We start from the raw sequence: 18,550 nt of genomic DNA on the forward strand, positions 1-18,550 counted from the left end.
TCTACTGTTAGTTCAGTCCCTTTTCCAAATAACAGCCTTCTGTTTCCTGAAGTTGTCACACAGTGGATCTGATCTCAACAATAACTACATGGACTGTTTCATCATTAAACTACATGACGTACAACAAAAAAGATAAATTATATTCCTACTGAACTGCAAGTTATTAAGTAAGAATAAATTATTGCATTGGATGACATAATTCAGATGTCAGAAAGATTAGAATTATAAGAACAACGTGTTAAATATAAATAATTATATGATACAGCTCAGGTGAAAACAGCAAATCTCAATATTGTCATTTAGTAGAGTACATACTGTCATCATAAAGAAAAAATTACACTTTTTCTAAATGAATGTATGATATGGTTTATAAATTATGTTAATGTATATTATAAAAAGGATTATGCACTTACTGGGGCTAACCGTCAGTTTAATGCCAGATCCAAAGAGGAGTTTGGATCCAGAGTATGTCACACTGTGAGAGCTCTAATCATATAAACTCACTACTGGACAACTGAAATTGAATTGGACTGAAGGTACTCACTTTAAAGGGTTAATTAAATGCACAAATCAAGGATTTTGATATCAACTTTTTAAATTAAAAACCTATTACAAATTGGTCAAACAATTACTGTGTGGACTATTTAATTACGAAGTAACAATTTTTTTTATAGCTTTGTTAAAAACAAAATCGACATCATTTAACTGCTCTTTAACAATAATAATTTATAATCATTTTCCAAAGACTTTTACAATAGTTTTAAGGTGTTGAAAATGTGTCTCAGATCACATCACCACTTAGTGTAATTACAATTTTTAGAAATTTGAATATTAAACATCTAATTAAATGAGATGTTATGTATAAAATGTACTTACTGGAGCTAACTGTCAGTTTAATGCCAGATCCAAAGAGGAGTTTGGATGATCCAGAGTATGTCACACTGTGAGAGCTCTAATCATATAAACTCACTGCTGGACAACTGAAATTGAATTGGACTGGAGGTACTCACTTTAAAGGGTTAATTAAATGCACAAATCAAGGATTTTGATATCAACTTTTTAAATTAAAAACCTTTTACAAATTGGTCAAACAATTACTGTGTACTATTAAATTACAAAGTAACAATTTTTTTTTTTTAGCTTTGTTAAAAACAAAATCTACATTATTTAACTGCTGTTTAACAATAATAATTTATAATCATTATCCAAAGGCTTTTACAATAGTTTTAAGGTGTTAAATGTGTCTCCGATCATATCACCACTTAGTGTAATTAACATTTTTTGAAATTTAAATATAAAACATCTAATTAAATGAGATGTTATGTATAAAATGTACTTACTGGAGCCAACTGTCAGTTTAATGCCAGAGCCAAAGAGGAGTTTACGAGCTCCAGAGTCAGTCACACACTGAGAAATCCAACTACATAAACTCAGAGATGGACAAGTGAAGGGAAAAAGGACTGAATGTTTGAGTAGGTTGATTTAAATGAACTTACAGACAGTCTGGAGTAAAAATGTTTAAAAACTAACACAAGTGATGACACAAAGGTCAGTTTAAAAAAAAAAAAAGGCCTGTGGAGAGATATGTTTCCATTTCAGTTCTAGACTTTAAAACAGGTTTTTTTTTTTTTAGATTTGCAACAGTTGTTATAATTTTTTTAAATTTATTTAACAAAGACTCAACGCATCATCTCAATCAAATTCTCAATGTAGTGCATAGCATATCAAACAAGCTGAATGTATTGTCATGGTGGTTGGGATGTTTACATAATGATTGAATATTTTCTGTTAACCAAGTAATAATACAATTTAAAAAATGTCATACTTTAATTTTTATTCAGATACCAACAGGTTACTATAGCTAGTGAGTTTGGCTTGCTGAGCTTTTGTCTGTCGAAAGACTTTGAAAAGTGTTTTTATACCTTTCAAAAAAAAAGCATAAATATCTTTTACATGTTATAAAACACCTGTTTCAGTTTCATAGCTTAGTCTTTTAACAGTCTGACTTGTATCATATATAGTCTGTTACATGTTTTAAAAAAAAGACCACAATAATAAAAAAAATTGTGATACTTACTGGTCTCAATGGTTAGTTTAACTCCTTCCCCAAAATATATTTTCCAGCCTGCTCCCCCAGAACTAGTCACACAGCGTTTCCTTTAAGAACAATAACTGATGTGCAAATTTACTCACATCGTCTGCAAACAGTCGTACATATGGCTGTTTTGTCTGGCAGAGAAAGTGATTAATTTCATAAAAGATCTTTGAACAACAACAGTAGATGTTTTAGAGTGGAAGTACAGCAGAAAACCATGATGTTCTCTAAAAAAACAGTGAAGCAGTGAGTGACTTATCAACTACCTAAACAATAAAGTCATCATCTATGTTCTAGTGACCTGCATCAGATCAATGACAATTGCTAAAGGTCTTAATTAGCAGTATTTTCATTTTATAAATGCCATTTTCCAAATAAAACCTCGATATGGACATGCAACATGTAATTTTTTTCTATATGGTAAATGAATAAATTTATACTCACTGGTTTCTACAGTTAGTTTGGTTCCCTCTCCAAAAATAAGTTTGAAGTTTCCTGCTCCAGTAGTCACACAGTGAATCTGACCTGAACAATTACTTTGTGGACGATTTAATTAGGAACTTATAGACTGATTCTGCTTCAGATGACACGACTTTGTCCAGCTGAAGACAAAAGTTAAAATTGGTAAAAAAAATATTTAGCATTTGACAACATTACAGTTCCGGTGTTGAAATATGTTTCATATATAAAAGGGATTAATTTAAATCTGCTGGATTTAATGTTCTTTTTTTCTTCACATTAATAACATTGACATATACTGTTAAGATATGTCATTAGATTTCTCTGTCCTTTTATCTCGAGCCATAACTTTGCTTGACCATAAGTTCTGTTACCAATTACATGGTCACTTAACAGCAAATGTTTCTTAAATTATATATTCTGTATATGTGACAAATTATTGATACTCACTGGTTTCTACAGTTAGTTTGGTTCCTTGTCCAAATATCAGTTTATAGGTTCCTGATCCAGCAGTCACACAGTGGATGTACTGTAAACAATAACTACACAGACCACTACCACTTGAATCAAAGCCAATTACAGCTGTCGGCAACAACTAACAGAGTTAATTATATTAAGATGTAAAACCAGTAAAAAGAGTTTATATTTGAGAAGCTTTTTTTGTTTTTTTTTTATAGTAAAACATCCAAATGAAGTCCTCAATCAATTGTCAGCTAGTGATGACAAGGCATGACTAAAGATTAAACACATTTTAATTTCATCTTTTGAATGAATAAACTCTTGATATTCACTGGTTTCTACAGTTAGTTTTGTTCCTTCTCCGAATATCATTTTGTAGCTTCATGATCCAAAAGTCACAGTGAATCTGAGCTCAACAATAAGAGCACCAACAGCCACTGCTTCAATCTGCATAACAATAACTAATAACAACAATACTTAATAAATACTAACTGTACATTAAAAGTTAAAAGTGTGGCAAATTTGTTAGGCTTCACTTGTATGAGAAAGGTTAGGCTTATTTCGTAACGTTGGTAGAGATAAAAGATAAAAATGTCTTATTATGTCTTAATTACAAGCGTAATATTTTTTCTTTCAGCTTTACCACAGCATGAAATAACAGGCTTCAAGTGCTTTTAAAAATAATTTTGGGATACTTACTGCTCTCTACAGAAAGTTTGATCCCTTCTCCAAAAGTTATTTTCCAGTTTCCAGATAGAGTCACACAATCACTACAAGCTAAACAATAACTGCATCCACAACACATGCAGAAACAGGACAAAACAACGGTGAATTTGTAAAAAAAAAAAAAAAAACTGATGTCAGATTGAATGTTCATTGCAGAAAAAGGACTCTCAAGCTTATAAAGAGAGATGTTTTTTTAAATTTTATGGAAAAATAGGAGGAATTTTTGTCTCGAGGACAAGGTGGTCAAACTTTGACTGGTTTATTAGTAGACAGCAAAATGGTTGGGGTTTAGTGCCTGTATGATTAATAAGCCCAATATTGCTTAATCTTCAGTCTATACATAGTCTAGTTAACAAGAAACTGAAAAAATGAAATTTCTACTCACGGGATTCAACAGTCAACCGCGTTCCCTCACCAAAAAGTAGTTTTCCGTTTCCAGTTCCAGACACACAGCACTTTTTCCCTCAACAATAACTAAAAAGCTCGCACAACTTTATTTTACTTGCTTAGGATTTGTTGTTTGCCTATTTTGGGGTTTACTGAATTCTAATAAAGACAAAAAAAAACATTATCATTCAAAAATTTTACAATGTTGATTTACCCATTCATCAAATGTAAATATTTCAGTAGTTTTGTATATGTGTTTTTAGACATTTGGCATGTGCTTTTAAAATTTGGAATCTCCACTACAATTACCAATGAAAGTTACATAAAAATAATCAATGCTGGGCCAAATAACCAGAGTTTGTAGGGATGGAGGGACTGCTGGGTTGACCTGAGTTTAAGAGGGTAAATGTTTGGAAATTTAACCCATGATTACAAATCATTGCAGCTGGCTAACAACTTTTTATTCTGGTGATTCTAACAGAGTTGACGTTCTGGAGATACAAGGTTTCTGATCACAGATCACAGACACTAGTATCTTGACCCTCACACTTAATTGATGTTCTGTATTTTCAGTTTGTCCTAAATTTCTAAAAGTTAAAAGCAGCAGATTTCTTAAAAGGCATTTTTGGTACTCACTGCTCTCTACGATCAGTTTGGTTCCTGCTCCAAAGACAATTTTGTTGCTCCCAGTAAGAGTCACACAGTGAACAAGATCTGATCAATAACATCACGCACTATTTCCTCCAATTAAACAACACAACTAAAACAAAACAGCAACCTAAACTTTTTATTTGGCTTCAGAGTATTTGGAAGTCAGTGCTTAAATGATCAAACATGATATTTTGAGTAATTTATGATGAACTCACCGTTCAGTGAGATACAAGGTTTTAACCCAACAGCAGTGATATAGGATGATGGCACTAGTTTCAAGACATTTAAATGGACTGAACCTAAACTTTATGTTCAGACTGATGGCTCAGTTGCATTATTCAAAATCATCAACCGCCGTTTCAAAGATCTGAGATCACATGAACATTTAGCTTCAAACAGATTATCTGCTGATCAGTGTTTATGAGATAAAACTCTTACAGGTCAAATTATATCGCAGGAGATGAGTGACATACTAAAAAATGTTTACTTACGGGCTTCAACGTTAAGTCTGATCCCTGATCCAAATATTATTTTGTTCCCTCCAGTATACACACAACACATTACGCCATAACAAAAACTTCACAACTCTGACAGCTTCCTATTAACAGTGAAGCAGCTCACAGTATCCTGATGAACTGAACTGAATTACCATGTTATTCTAAAGAGGAAATGCTGCTATCAATATTCATAATTTATCTCCTGTCTATTTAAAGATCGAAAAAGTGGTTAAAAATGGTGGTTAGAAAAACTCAAAACAATGTTCTGAATGTAATATAAACTCAAAGTTATTATTTTGAGTGGATGGAAATCGCAATATATAGGACCACCATGGCAGTATTTTCAGAAAATGGACCATGACTCGAATTAGCAGTAAAAAGCTGCCAATGTATTTCATTTCTTCCTACATGTAATATTTTTTACAACCCCCAAAAAAAGCTATATTTTACATTATAATTCGAAATCATCAACTTCTCATTGTCTAAATTTCAATTTCAATTATTGATGTACAAGTAGCTGCATTATTTTACAACTAATGAATTTAAACACATCATCTGCAAACAGTTGTATTTTGAAGACCTACTTGACTGTTACATGTAGTTTTAGAGAATATTTATATCACAGGTCCAGTGAAGAAAGATGAGTTTAAATAGATATTTAGCAACAATAAGCAAATCTGCAAATTATGTATAAATTATACATTTTTAAATAATTTAGATGAATAGACTCACGTGAAACTACAGTCAGTTTGATTCCAGCGCCAAACGTTGTCTTGGCAGAGTTTGTCCCACAGCACAAACCGTCGCGACAAAAACCCTCAGAGGCCTTTTATAAAATGTTTTCATTCTCCAAATCCCAAGGAGAAAAGGTAGATGAAACTGAATAATGTGGTGAATTGGCAAAATTACTAGTTGTGTTTTTTAAATATGTCCTTACATTTTTTGGTTATATGCTTATTTTCACATTTCACTGCATGCAGATAAAATATATGTCTGTCTGTCAAAACTTGTTAAACTTTTTAGTAAAAAATTATAAATACTTTTTTAATTTTTTTTATTTGACCATTTTGGCAGTTGGTTACAGAATTTCAGATTATCTTAATTGTAAATTTTGCTCTGAAACCTGCAAATTAGTTAATAAAGCTCTGAATAAAATAATGTAGCTGGATTTGATCTGATCAGGACAAAGGCAGATTGTTTTTCCATTCATGGAAATTCAGTGAAAATAAGGGAATTTGACATTTGATCTAGAGTGAGAACCCTGTTTCTTCTTGTTACATCACTGTTTTTTTTAAATGCTTGTACTTCAAAACATTTTCATTTGAAAATCAAACATTCATAATTTTGTATCTTTATCTATTTTTTTAATCTTGTTGGAAGAAGAATACAAATTGGAGCTTTCGGCAGTCAGATGTTCGGAGAATTAAATGAATTCAACTTACTGGCAATAACATGTAGTTTGGTTCCTCTTCCAAAAATAATCTTGTTAACATTCACACAGTCTGAAGTGTCACAACACAAACCTCACTGACTCCTCACTGGAGGCAAACAATACAGAGAGCTCAAACTTACAGAAACTAACTCAAACTCTGAAAAACGTAAAAGTTTGAATATGTTTTTGAATCTAAATTGTAAACTCAGCATTAAGAGAAAAAAGTTGGGAATGGAGTTAAAGTAAAATTAGCTGCATCTCTTACGGTTACTGATGTATGTTCTCTGAGGATTTAGCTTGTTCTGTTGGAGATTTTTTTAAACTTTACATTAACTTACGTGTCTGAACGTTTAATGTGATTCCTCGGCCAAACAGCAGTTTAGTCCCCACAGTCACACAGTGTTTGTGAGACTGATAAAAACTCATCAGGACAGGAGACTCAACAGCTGCAGCTTCACATAAAAAACTGCAAACAGACACGGAACAATGTAACCTGCAGAGAACCGATGATCCATGTAAAGGAAAATGGTTTGGTTTTATCCCTCCTGATTTTATTTTCAATACAAGTTTTGTCAAGTTTTTATCTAAAAAAACAACAAATTGCCCCGTTTTACGAACATTAATAATAAAGATAAACTTACTGGCTTCAACTTTTAATTTGGTTCCGCTTCCAAAGATGATCTTAAATTGATTCCCAGTATTCACACAACATGAAACACCACAACACAAACTCAGTGATGGACTGAACCAAACTCCACTTAAGAAAAATGAATTGTAACTAACTATTCAGATTGTACTTCAAATATCTTTGATCATTTTTAACATTGAAATGATCGGGCTGATCATAAATCTTTGGATAAATCCAAAACTAAACTATCATTCAGACAAAACAAACGGATATACTTGTATAATTGTCTAACTTGTTTTGCACTGATTTTTATGAGCCCCATAATAATAATAATTTTGATGTATAACAGCACTTACTGGTTTCGATGGTTAATCTGGTTCCTCTTCCAAAAATCATTTTATATACACCTCCAGCATTCACACAACATGAAGCTCTATAACACAAACTCAGCAGTGACCAACTGAACCAAACTCCATTTAGAAAAACCACAAATTTTAGACTGAAACTTTATGGAAAAGGTCAAATTTATCATTAACTGTGACTGAGATATTGAGCTACATTTACATTTGAACGGCCACATTCCTTCGTCATACTCAATATAAATTTACCAAGCTGAATGTATACCTGTAAAATTAGCTTTTAAAGATGTTCAATGTAAATTACATTTACTGTGTGAATAACTACTTACTGGGTTCAATGGTTAATCTGGTTCCCCTTCCAAAGATTATCTTATATCCACCTCCAGCATTCACACAACATGAAGCTCCAGAACACAAACTCAGCAGCAACCAACTGAACCAAGCTCCAGTAAGAAAAACATAATTTTTACACTCAAACTTCTAACCTGTTAAAACAGATCTATTTTAGAATATATTAGAAATACAAATTAATATAATTTAATTGTATTCAATGTGTTGGTATTGTACAGTGAGCACTAAGGTAAACGTTTTAGTGTTGATGCTCTTGATCAAAACATTATTGGCTCTCACTTGATGGTTTTATCATGAATCTTTCACTAATTTATTAGCAACAAAAAAAATGTTTTACAAATTTTAGTTTTTGCAGGATGATGCTTCATTTCAGGGTCATTAGACATTTCTAAACTGACAATAATGAGTTGATAAGTGAACAATAACTTTCATTATCAATATATAATAATGTTACTAAGGTCCCCTATAGAGCATTTATGATCAATATCAGCACTTACTGGGTTCTATGGTCAACCTGGTTCCATTTCCAAAGATGATCCTATTTGCAGTATTCACACAACATGAAGCTCCATAGCACAAACTCAGCAGTGATACACTAAACCAAACTCCATTTTAAAAAAACATTAAGATTTGAGACTCACCTGAATATTTGCAGACAAGTTACACAAAAACTTGCTATTTGCACATTTCTATACATTTAGATTATAATTAAAAATGAAAATATTTAATAATAATATTAACTGTACTTAACCAATATTGAGGGATTTAATTTTACAGTATCTTTGTCTTTTAAAACCTTCTATAAATCTTTGGATAACCTCCATTTTTTTTTGTTGATTTTTTAGCCTGATTCAGTCGAGCAACATTTTTATTAACTTCTGTTTTTTTCCAGTATAATTTGCTTTTAAAGTTTTTCCATATGAAACATTATGGATCAAGGTCAGTACTTACTGGGTTCAACAGTTAATATGGTCCCTCTTCCAAAAACAATCGTATATCCAGTGTTAGTAGTCACACAACATGAAGCTCCATAACACAAACTCAGCAGTGACCAACTGAACCAAACTCCATTTAGAAAAACTAAATTTTTACATCCGAGACAAAGCTCATCACTTTGATTAAAATTACTTACACTTGATAAATGTTTATCATAAATAAACTGTAAATTCTGATATTTACTGTCTGGCAGATACACTGAACACAATTTTTTTTAGCTCAATTATTACACGGGATTATTTTCTATTTCATGATAATTGAGCCCGAAGACTCAAATGAACCTTGAATCATCACTGCAGCTTTTTATTCACTGTTCAGTTGTTGTTTTTTTGTATATCTATTCAAACACCTATGATCAATATCAGTACTCACTGGGTTCAATAATCACTCTGGTTCCCCTTCCAAAGATGATCTTAGTTGCAGCTGCAGCATTCACACAATATGAACCTCCATAACACAAACTGAGCAGTGACCAACTAAACCAAACTCCATTTAGAAAAACATATTTTTCAAATTTGTTATTTGTCCATTAAAAAATATTATAACACGATAATGTGGATCATATATATTGTAAATTGTGATATTTTCTGTACTGTAGACATACTGAACATATTTGATTATTAGGATTGAGACATTTTATTCTAAATATCCTTTCTAACCATCGTTACAATTTTGTATGTGAACATGTACTTTATATTAAAACATTTAAGATCCGGATCATTACTTACTGGGTTCGATGGTTAATCTGGATCCACTTCCAAACAGGATCTTATTCTGATTCACACAACATGAAGCTCCATAACACAAACTCAGAAGGAACGAACTGAACCAAACCTCATTGAGGAAACTAAAAAGTTTGTCTTGGAAATTAATATCCAGACTCGATATAAACATCTCATATAATCTGAGAAGTTGCCTGAATGATTACACAATCACTCAATCTTACACGGTTTTCAAAATAAATGTGCAGGCTAAACACAGAGCTTTACTGCTGAAGACGCTAATACTGTTTCACTGATGGTGCTCGATTCTATCATGAATTATGTATTTATGGATCATTTTATCAGCACAAGTTTACTTTTAAAGATGCTCCATACTAATAATACTGATGAACAATATCAGTACTTACTGTGTTCAATCGTTAATCTGGTCCCACTTCCAAAGAAGATCTTATTCACACTTCCAGTATTCACACAACATGAAGCCCCACGACAAAAACTCAGTAGTGACCAGCTGAACCAAACTCCATTTAGAAAACACGATTTTTACAATAACTACCAAATGATATATATATTCATCAACGATAACCTCTCAATTCTGATATTTACTGTGCAGCAGATACACTGGATAAACTTTTTTCCAATTGAGTATGACAGCGGATTATTTTCCATTTTATGATTTCATATCTATTCAAACACTTACGATCAATATCAGTACTTACTGGATTCAATGATCAATCTGGTTCCTCTTCCAAAGATAATCTTACTTATACCCCCAGTATTCACACAACATGAAGCTCTATGACAGAAACTCAGCAGAAGAACTGAACCAAACTCCATAGAAAAACATCAATTATTCAGGTCTCGTCAAGAAAATAAGCAGCTAGTTTCTTTCAAATTAAACATTCAATATAGATATGTTAAAAAATATATATTTTTACACTTACTGTACCGTTGAGAGTTAAATGTTTTAAAGTTGATCCTTTTGGTCAATTTAAGTATTTGTTTTTTAAATTAATGCTTCTTTATCTTTTACTTTTATCTCCTGTTTTGTCCTGATATTACACGTGACGTTTGCTTTCAAATGGACCAAACTTCACCTAAAATTGAAACATTTCACACTGTCTGTCCAGTCTTTAGGTCCAAAACGCAACATGTTTATCACATTTAGGGAATTTCACCTTTCTTTTTTTCCACCTGCTTTTGTTTTGTTAAAAATACCTTTAAGAAATGCTCCATATAAATAATATTTATGCAGCAATGTTTTCATCTACTGTTCAGTTTTTTCCAGTATAATTTGATTTGATATATTTTCCATGTTGGACATTATTAATCAATATCAGTACTTACTGGGTTCAACGGTTAATGTGGTCCCTCTTCCAAAAATAATCTTCCAACTGGCCCCCGAGGTCACACAACATGAAGCTCCATAACACAAACTCAGCAGTGACCAACTGAACCAAACTCCATTTAGAAAACCCAATTTTAACATCTGAGCCATAGCTTGCCATGTTGATTAAAATAACTACCAAAAGATATATATATAAGCTCTAAATTCTGATATTTACTGTGCAGCAGATACACTGAATAAACTTTTTTCAAGTCAAGTATGTCAGCAGATTATTTTCTGTTTTATGATTTCATAATTGATCAAACACTTATGATCAATATCAGTACTTACTGGGTTCAATGATCAATCTGGTTCCTCTTCCAAAGATAATCTTATTGAAACCCCCAGTATTCACACAACATGAAGCTCTATGACAGAAACTCAGCAGAAGAACTGAACCAAACTCCATAGAAAAATGTCAATTATTCAGGTCTCGTCAAGAAAATAAGCAGCTAGTTTCTTTCAAATTAAACATTCAATATAGATATGTTAAAAAAAAAAAATTTACACTTACTGTACCGTTGAGAGTTAAATGTTTTAAAGTTGATCCTTTTGATCAATTTAAGTATTTGTTTTTTAAATTAATGCTTCTTTATCTTTTACTTTTATCTCCTGTTTTGTCCTGATATTACACGTGACGTTTGCTTTCAAATGGACCAAACTTCACCTAAAATTGAAACATTTCACACTGTCTGTCCAGTCTTTAGGTCCAAAACGCAACATGTTTATCACATTTAGGGAATTTCACCTTTTTTTTTTCCACCTGCTTTTGTTTTGTTAAAAATACCTTTAAGAAATGCTCCATATAAATAATATTTATGCAGCAATGTTTTCATCTACTGTTCAGTTTTTTCCAGTATAATCTGATATGATATATTTTCCATGTTGGACATTATTAATCAATATCAGTACTTACTGGGTTCAACGGTTAATGTGGTCCCTCTTCCAAAAATAATCTTAACTCCACTCCCCGTAGTCACACAACATGAAGCTCCATAACACAAACTCAGCAGTGACCAACTGAACCAAACTCCATTCAGAAAAACCCAATTTTAACATCTGAGAAATAGCTTGCCACTTTGATTAAAATAACTACCAAATGATATATATTTATCAACAATAACCTCTCAATTACGATATTTACTGTGCAGCAGATACACTGAATAAACTTTTTTTCCAATCGACTATGACAGCGGATTATTTTCTATTTCATGATTTCATATCTATTCAAACACTTATGATCAATATCAGTACTTACTGGGTTCAATGATCAATCTGGCTCCTCTTCCAAATATGATCTTTCCTAAACCCCCAGTATTCACACAACATGAAGCTCTATGACAGGAACTCATCAGAAGAAGAACTGAACCAAACTCCATAGAAAAACGTCAATTATTCAGGTCTAAGCACAAAAATAAGATGATAGTTTCTTTCAAATTAAACGTTCATTATATACATGTTAAAAAAAAAAACAAATTCTTACACTTACTGTACAGTTGAGAGTTGAATGTTTTATCCATTTGGTCAGTTTAAGTATTTTACTTTTATATTAACGCTTCCTTATCTTTTACTTTTATCTCCTATTTTTTTCCTGATATTACACGTGAAGTTTGCTTTCAACTGGACCAAACTTCACCTAAAATTCTAACATTTTAACATTTCACAGTGTCAGTGTCTTTAGGTCCAAAATTCAATATGTTTATCACATTTAAAGAATTTCACATTTTTTTTCACTTGCTTTTGTTTTGTTAAAAATACCTTTAAGAAATGCTCCATAAAAGTATTATTTATGATCAATATCATCACTTACTGGGTTCAATGATCAATCGGGTTCCACTTCCAAAGAACATCTTATATCCAGTATTCACACAGCAGGAAGCTCCATAACACAAACTCAGCAGTGGTGAACTGAACAAAACTCTATTAAGAAAAACCTAATTTTTAAGTTTGACTGAATAATTTTATTCCAGTCACATAAATAAAATCATATTTAGTTGTGATATTACTAGAATGAATCAGGACTAAATAACAAATGCTAATGTCAAAAAAAGTTATAGAACAAACTATTTTAGTGAGGATGTTCTTGAGTAATATTTTTTTAGTTGATATATCAGTTTAAATATTTCAGTCTTTTTCTAACTGCACACATGGGTTGTTGTTTCTTGCTGTCTGATTTAAATGTAAATATTACACGTAAAAACAAATTTACATGCGATATTCACACCTTGACATTTAAGGTTTTAGACATTTTTTCATTTGAAAACACAAAGTTTATGCGCGCTAAGGTTTTTTTTAGATTCATAACCTGATCACAGATCTGATTACTGCTGTCATATTTCAGGTATAAAACAATTTACTAAAAACTGCAGCTGTTTATGAAACCTCTGATTTAGATTTCAGAGTACAAACGATTTCTTTTTGATACGTTTGCTTTCGTATACGGTTAAATTTCAGACCAAACTAATGTTAATATAGTGAAATAATGTCATTAGGTACTCACTGCTGTTAATAATTAGTTTGGTTCCTTCTCCAAAAACAATCTTGCGTGCTCCAGTTGAAGAAGTCACACAGTGTTTCTACCCTGACATTAAATCCAACTGCAGATCGACAGGACTCGATTCAAATCAGCTAAAATCTAAAAAAAAAAATTCATCTTCACAACACAAATGTAATATTTCCGTCACTTTAAAACTTCATGTTTCCTGTATCCTGATATCATATTATTGAAGCACTGGACTGTTTGTACACATGTGAAAAGCCTTTGATTGAATATTATTGATCATCTATATTTGGATCAGCATGTTAAACAGATTCTGGTTGCTCAGCCTAAATTTTAACTTTTTAAATCGTTTGTTGTATTTACAGGTATTTTACATTTTAAGGTTTTATTGTTTAACATCTGTTAGAAAAAACTTGTCATTTTGTAAATTAAAAGCCAAGTAAACAGGTTTCTTTTTTAATATAAAATGTTTTGCTTTTAAGTATCAAAATGTAAAAAAACAAAAACAAAAAACAATGAGTAAACAAAACTTACTGGACTCGACTGTCAGTTTGGTTCCGGAGCCAAACAGGATTTTTTCATAGCCACTAGTTGTCACACAGCATCAAATATCCATTCAAAAACTTCGAACTTTAACAACTCACTGCAGCTTCAACTACTGAAACTGTTTCTGTCAGAAATGAGAAGCTAAAAATCAAAGAAACATGTCAAAACAATGCTGCTAAAGTTTCCTTTTCGTAAAGTTTTTAAACCAAAGAAAAGAAACATGTTTGGTTTAATCAGCTGCCACAAAAATAAACTGAGCTGAAATGTAATTTTTGGAAATGAACCTGCAGTTCTGTGATGCAAAAACAGTTCAGAAACATTTCAACTGATTCTAATAAAATATACCAAATTCCATTTTGCTCATTTTCAAATTTTACAACAAACTGACGGTGACGATGATGAAGATCATAATCGAACTGAAAAATAATAAATTTTATCTTTGGGTTCATTTTCAATAAAAGACGTAAACAAAATGCTCACTGACATCAGCTTTGTTTGAATTATTGATCTTTAGACACGTAAACTGATCATATGTTTACGACTTTACGGAGGATAAAAACTGTTCAAATGTCTACGAATGTAATTTCGAGCTGAATGTGCCCAAACAAAAATCTCTTTTTAGATTTCCCTATGGCAACGTTCTTTTTAAAATAAGTTCAAAAAGACAAGCAAACTTACAGGGATTCACAGTGAGTTTAGTTCCAGCTCCAAACAGGATTTTATCCAGACCAGTATTCTTCACACAGCAACACAACATATGACAAAAACACACGACACATACTCACTCTACTCCTCTACGCTGATGATGCAACGATATAACTCCGAAAATATCTCGCAACCAGAATTAAACTCAACAACTTGTAAACATTAATGAGCTTCTCTCTAAAAAAACTGTTCAGACATCTTTGACAGAAACATTTTCCCATCTGTCAGTAAAACATCAACAACACAACAAGAAACTGAAGATAACGATACCAAAAACCAGCCAAAATTCCTCTGGAAGTCTGGACAATGAACACTATCGGTTCACTCACTTTTAAACAAACATTTTAAATCTAGAGCTTCAGTCCAACACCACAATTATCACTCTGACAAAAGACAAACAGTTTCTCCAGGAAAAATGCGTTTAAATTGGTGATTTTCAGTGTTTCTGACAGCGTAAAAATCCTGAACTTTCTCTCTATCTCTCTTGGTTTTTCTGAAGGAATTAGAAAGAATTACTTACTGGATTCAACAGTCAGACGAGTTCCTCGACCAAAGATCACCTTCTGTCCTCCTCCACTTTTCACACAGCAGGAAACACTTCAGCAAAAACCATCGAATGGCCTCAAAGACCGAAAACTAACCAAAACTCTAGAAGCTGTTGAACTTTTACAGTTTCAAACTAAACCCGACGTTACTTCAAACTGTTGCTAAGAGCCGGTTGTAATGTAGAAGACGTTTTCACGGTTACAACAGCTGAATACTGTGGGCAATTATAATCACATTATCTCAAAAGGGTCTGAATCTGCGCTTGAATCATTTGATTCAAAAGACTTTAAAATATGTGAGTGATTCTGGTGTCAAACTTACGGCTCTGGACCTTCAGTCTGCCGCCCGATCCAAACACCAGTTTACCGTAAGAACCAGTGTTCACACAACGAGACGTGACAACACAAAAACTGCTCCGAGTTCAGCTGCACGACGCTCACACAGATTCATACGTCTTTAGCTGTATAGATCTTTAGCTGAATTAAAAGAAAATTTACTTTTGCTGTTCCAACATCTCATCTTTTCAAGAAATAAGAAAAAAGTTTGCTTCCGTTTCATTTTAGATCATTCAGTAGTTGTTAATTTAATCATTCTCTAAAAAAAGGCAAATCTCTAACTTTAATTTCATTTTTTTAACATCTGAACAAGAAAGAGGTTTGTTTTGATTAAAAAAAAAAAAAATTATCATCAAATAATTTTCCATTTTCACATCATCTTAAAAGCAAAATAAAAGCTGCCTATACCTCCTATGAACTGTTTCTTGTGCAGTAATTTCTACTCTTGGGTCTCCTCTCAAAAACATAAAACAATTTATTTCTACAATGACTATTATTGAAAGTAGATTAAGGATTGTTGGGACTCATTTTAGTTCCTGTTAAAAACTTATGCTCTTTGAAAATCTTTATAGATAACTGACCTGATTCAACAATCAGCTGAATTCCTTTTCCAAAGATAATCTTGTCTGTTCCTCTCATCACACAGTGACTGACAGCTGACTGAAAACCTCACAGCGATCCAGACTCTGATTTTAATCTTCTTTTGTTGATTATTTATTGGAAACAAGTTAAAAGACTTGTTCATCTTTACTTTTTTAAAAGAGATCCTGAAATTTATTATCTGATTTATTGACAGAGTTGACAAGAGGAGGTGAAGATTTTTTTGTTGGTTTAAAAATGGTGTGGAATTTTTCTCTTCTTAAAAGATTCATTTCTTACAAAATTCTCTTCTTAAAAAAAGTTCATATTTTAACTTTAGCGTCTCACCTGAGTTGACAATTAGTTGAGTTCCTCTGCCAAAGATAATTTTCTGTGCAGTTCCCTTCACACAGTGACTGACAGCTGAATAAAAACTGTCTGATGTTCAACATTAAATTTAAGTGTTTGTTAACAGCTGGATTTGATATTGAACACCAATAAAGCTCAGATCTGCTTCCAGCTGAATTCCATTCTGTTATAAATATGTATTACACGTGATTAAGCAATACATTTAAATCGTCTTTAAATTGTTTTTTTCTTCAAACATACATTAAACTGATAGCTGCTCTTTTTTTTTTTTTTACATTCTTAATTTTATATGTTTTTCTTTCTTGGTTCTTGGTTTAAATTGGCTTCATGTATTTCTGTGATGTTTGTGCTTCTTATGTTACTACGTCTCAGGTTTGGTTGTTTATTTAACATTATATATGCGTTATATTTTTTCATTTAAGGATGTGAGAATTAATAAAAGATTTTTGATATCATTTCCTTTGATTTGTGAGTTTGATTTGGAGAAATTTAATGATTTTAATCAGAATTATGACTCGAGGTTTTGTTGTCAGAAATTAACTCAGTAAACCGTTTGTCTTGTTAAACAAACATTTGATGGAGGATTGAATAATGTGTTTGAGAAATCTCAATTTAATCTAATAGAAAGTGTACATTTCTTTTGTATTTTACTGATCCTGACAAAACGACTCAGGTTTCCAATGACTTAAACAGATTTCAGATTAAACACATCATGACAAAAATGAAAACAGTCTCTTTTGAGGTTAAATTACGGTTTAACTTTATTCTGAACTTGTCTAAAATTGAAGCCGTTACTCACAGTTTTGTACTTTCAGTCTTGTTCCTTTTCCAAACACAGTTCTGTAGCCTCCCTGTCCAGTCACACTGAGACACACAGCTCAACGAAAACCAGGCAAACCACCGACTACACTCGGACCAGTTTCTCTCCCAACAAAACGTTGATTAAAACTTCACTCTCACTAAAACCAGGCTTCATGTAGAAATCATCCCGTTTGTGACATCTCGTGTTCTCAGTTTACATATTTAAAAGTTAAAAGATTATTGATTAACCAACCTGTGGACACGATGAGTTTCGAGCCGCCGCCGAAGATTAATTTGTTTCCAGCTCCATTCGCACAACCGTACACACTCATACACAAACCTCACACACGCATGACTCTTATTGAACCAGTTAATCAATTTTGTCTGTTATACGAGATTCTTAATTCAAAATTTTTTAAAACAAACTTTTGATTCTTTGACTTGTTATATTTTCTGATTTAATGAATTTAAAAAATTTTGGTCAGAACCTTAATTTAAAAAGTTAAATGTTTTCAATATTTCATGGATTTTCATTTACAAACTTATTATTCGATTTTGACCTCGTGATATTCTGACCTTTTTTTTTCTTTAGCTTTTATATCACTTTACATTATATTTGATTATTTTACTTATTTAAGCATGTACATAACTGTTTTATTCCCAGTTTGGCTCATTGTTTTCTCCTGCTGGTTTTCATAATTTAAAACCGTCTGATCCCGATTTCAGAATTACAGAAAAAGTTCAGCCTGGCTTGTGTGTCCAGTTTGCATCAAACAGACAACACCAAAACAGAATAAAATCACAAATAAAGGTTCTATTGAAACATTTTAAAGTGTGAAACCCTTAAAATTAAAGAAAATCTCTTACCAGGTTCAACTGTCAGTTTGGTTCCTCTGCCGAAATAAAGTCTGTTTCCTCCCTGATTCACACAGTAACACACACTGTGACAAATAGTGCAGCGTGTGGTGTTGTCCTTCCATTGATCATTTTATCCATTCATTTGCATTTTGTTGAAAATTT

The 18,550-nt window shown here is 32.1% G+C and overlaps 1 gene segment (V, D, J or C); it reads right to left on the reverse strand.

Moving 5' to 3' along the window:
* LOC138633221 (M1-specific T cell receptor alpha chain-like) overlaps positions 1–17,929 on the reverse strand; it is a 34,209-nt gene extending 16,280 nt beyond the window's left edge. Inside the window, 1 exon segment of the C gene segment in view lies at positions 17,784–17,929. Coding sequence covers positions 17,784–17,862 — 79 coding nt within the window.
* Between the last annotated feature and the right edge of the window lie 621 nt (positions 17,930–18,550).

This window comes from Brachyistius frenatus, unplaced genomic scaffold (genome assembly GCF_029030835.1).
Source record: "Brachyistius frenatus isolate BFR_SWC_R1_liver_20210118 unplaced genomic scaffold, ASM2903083v1 Contig_211, whole genome shotgun sequence".
In the NCBI taxonomy this organism is placed as follows: domain Eukaryota; kingdom Metazoa; phylum Chordata; class Actinopteri; family Embiotocidae; genus Brachyistius; species Brachyistius frenatus.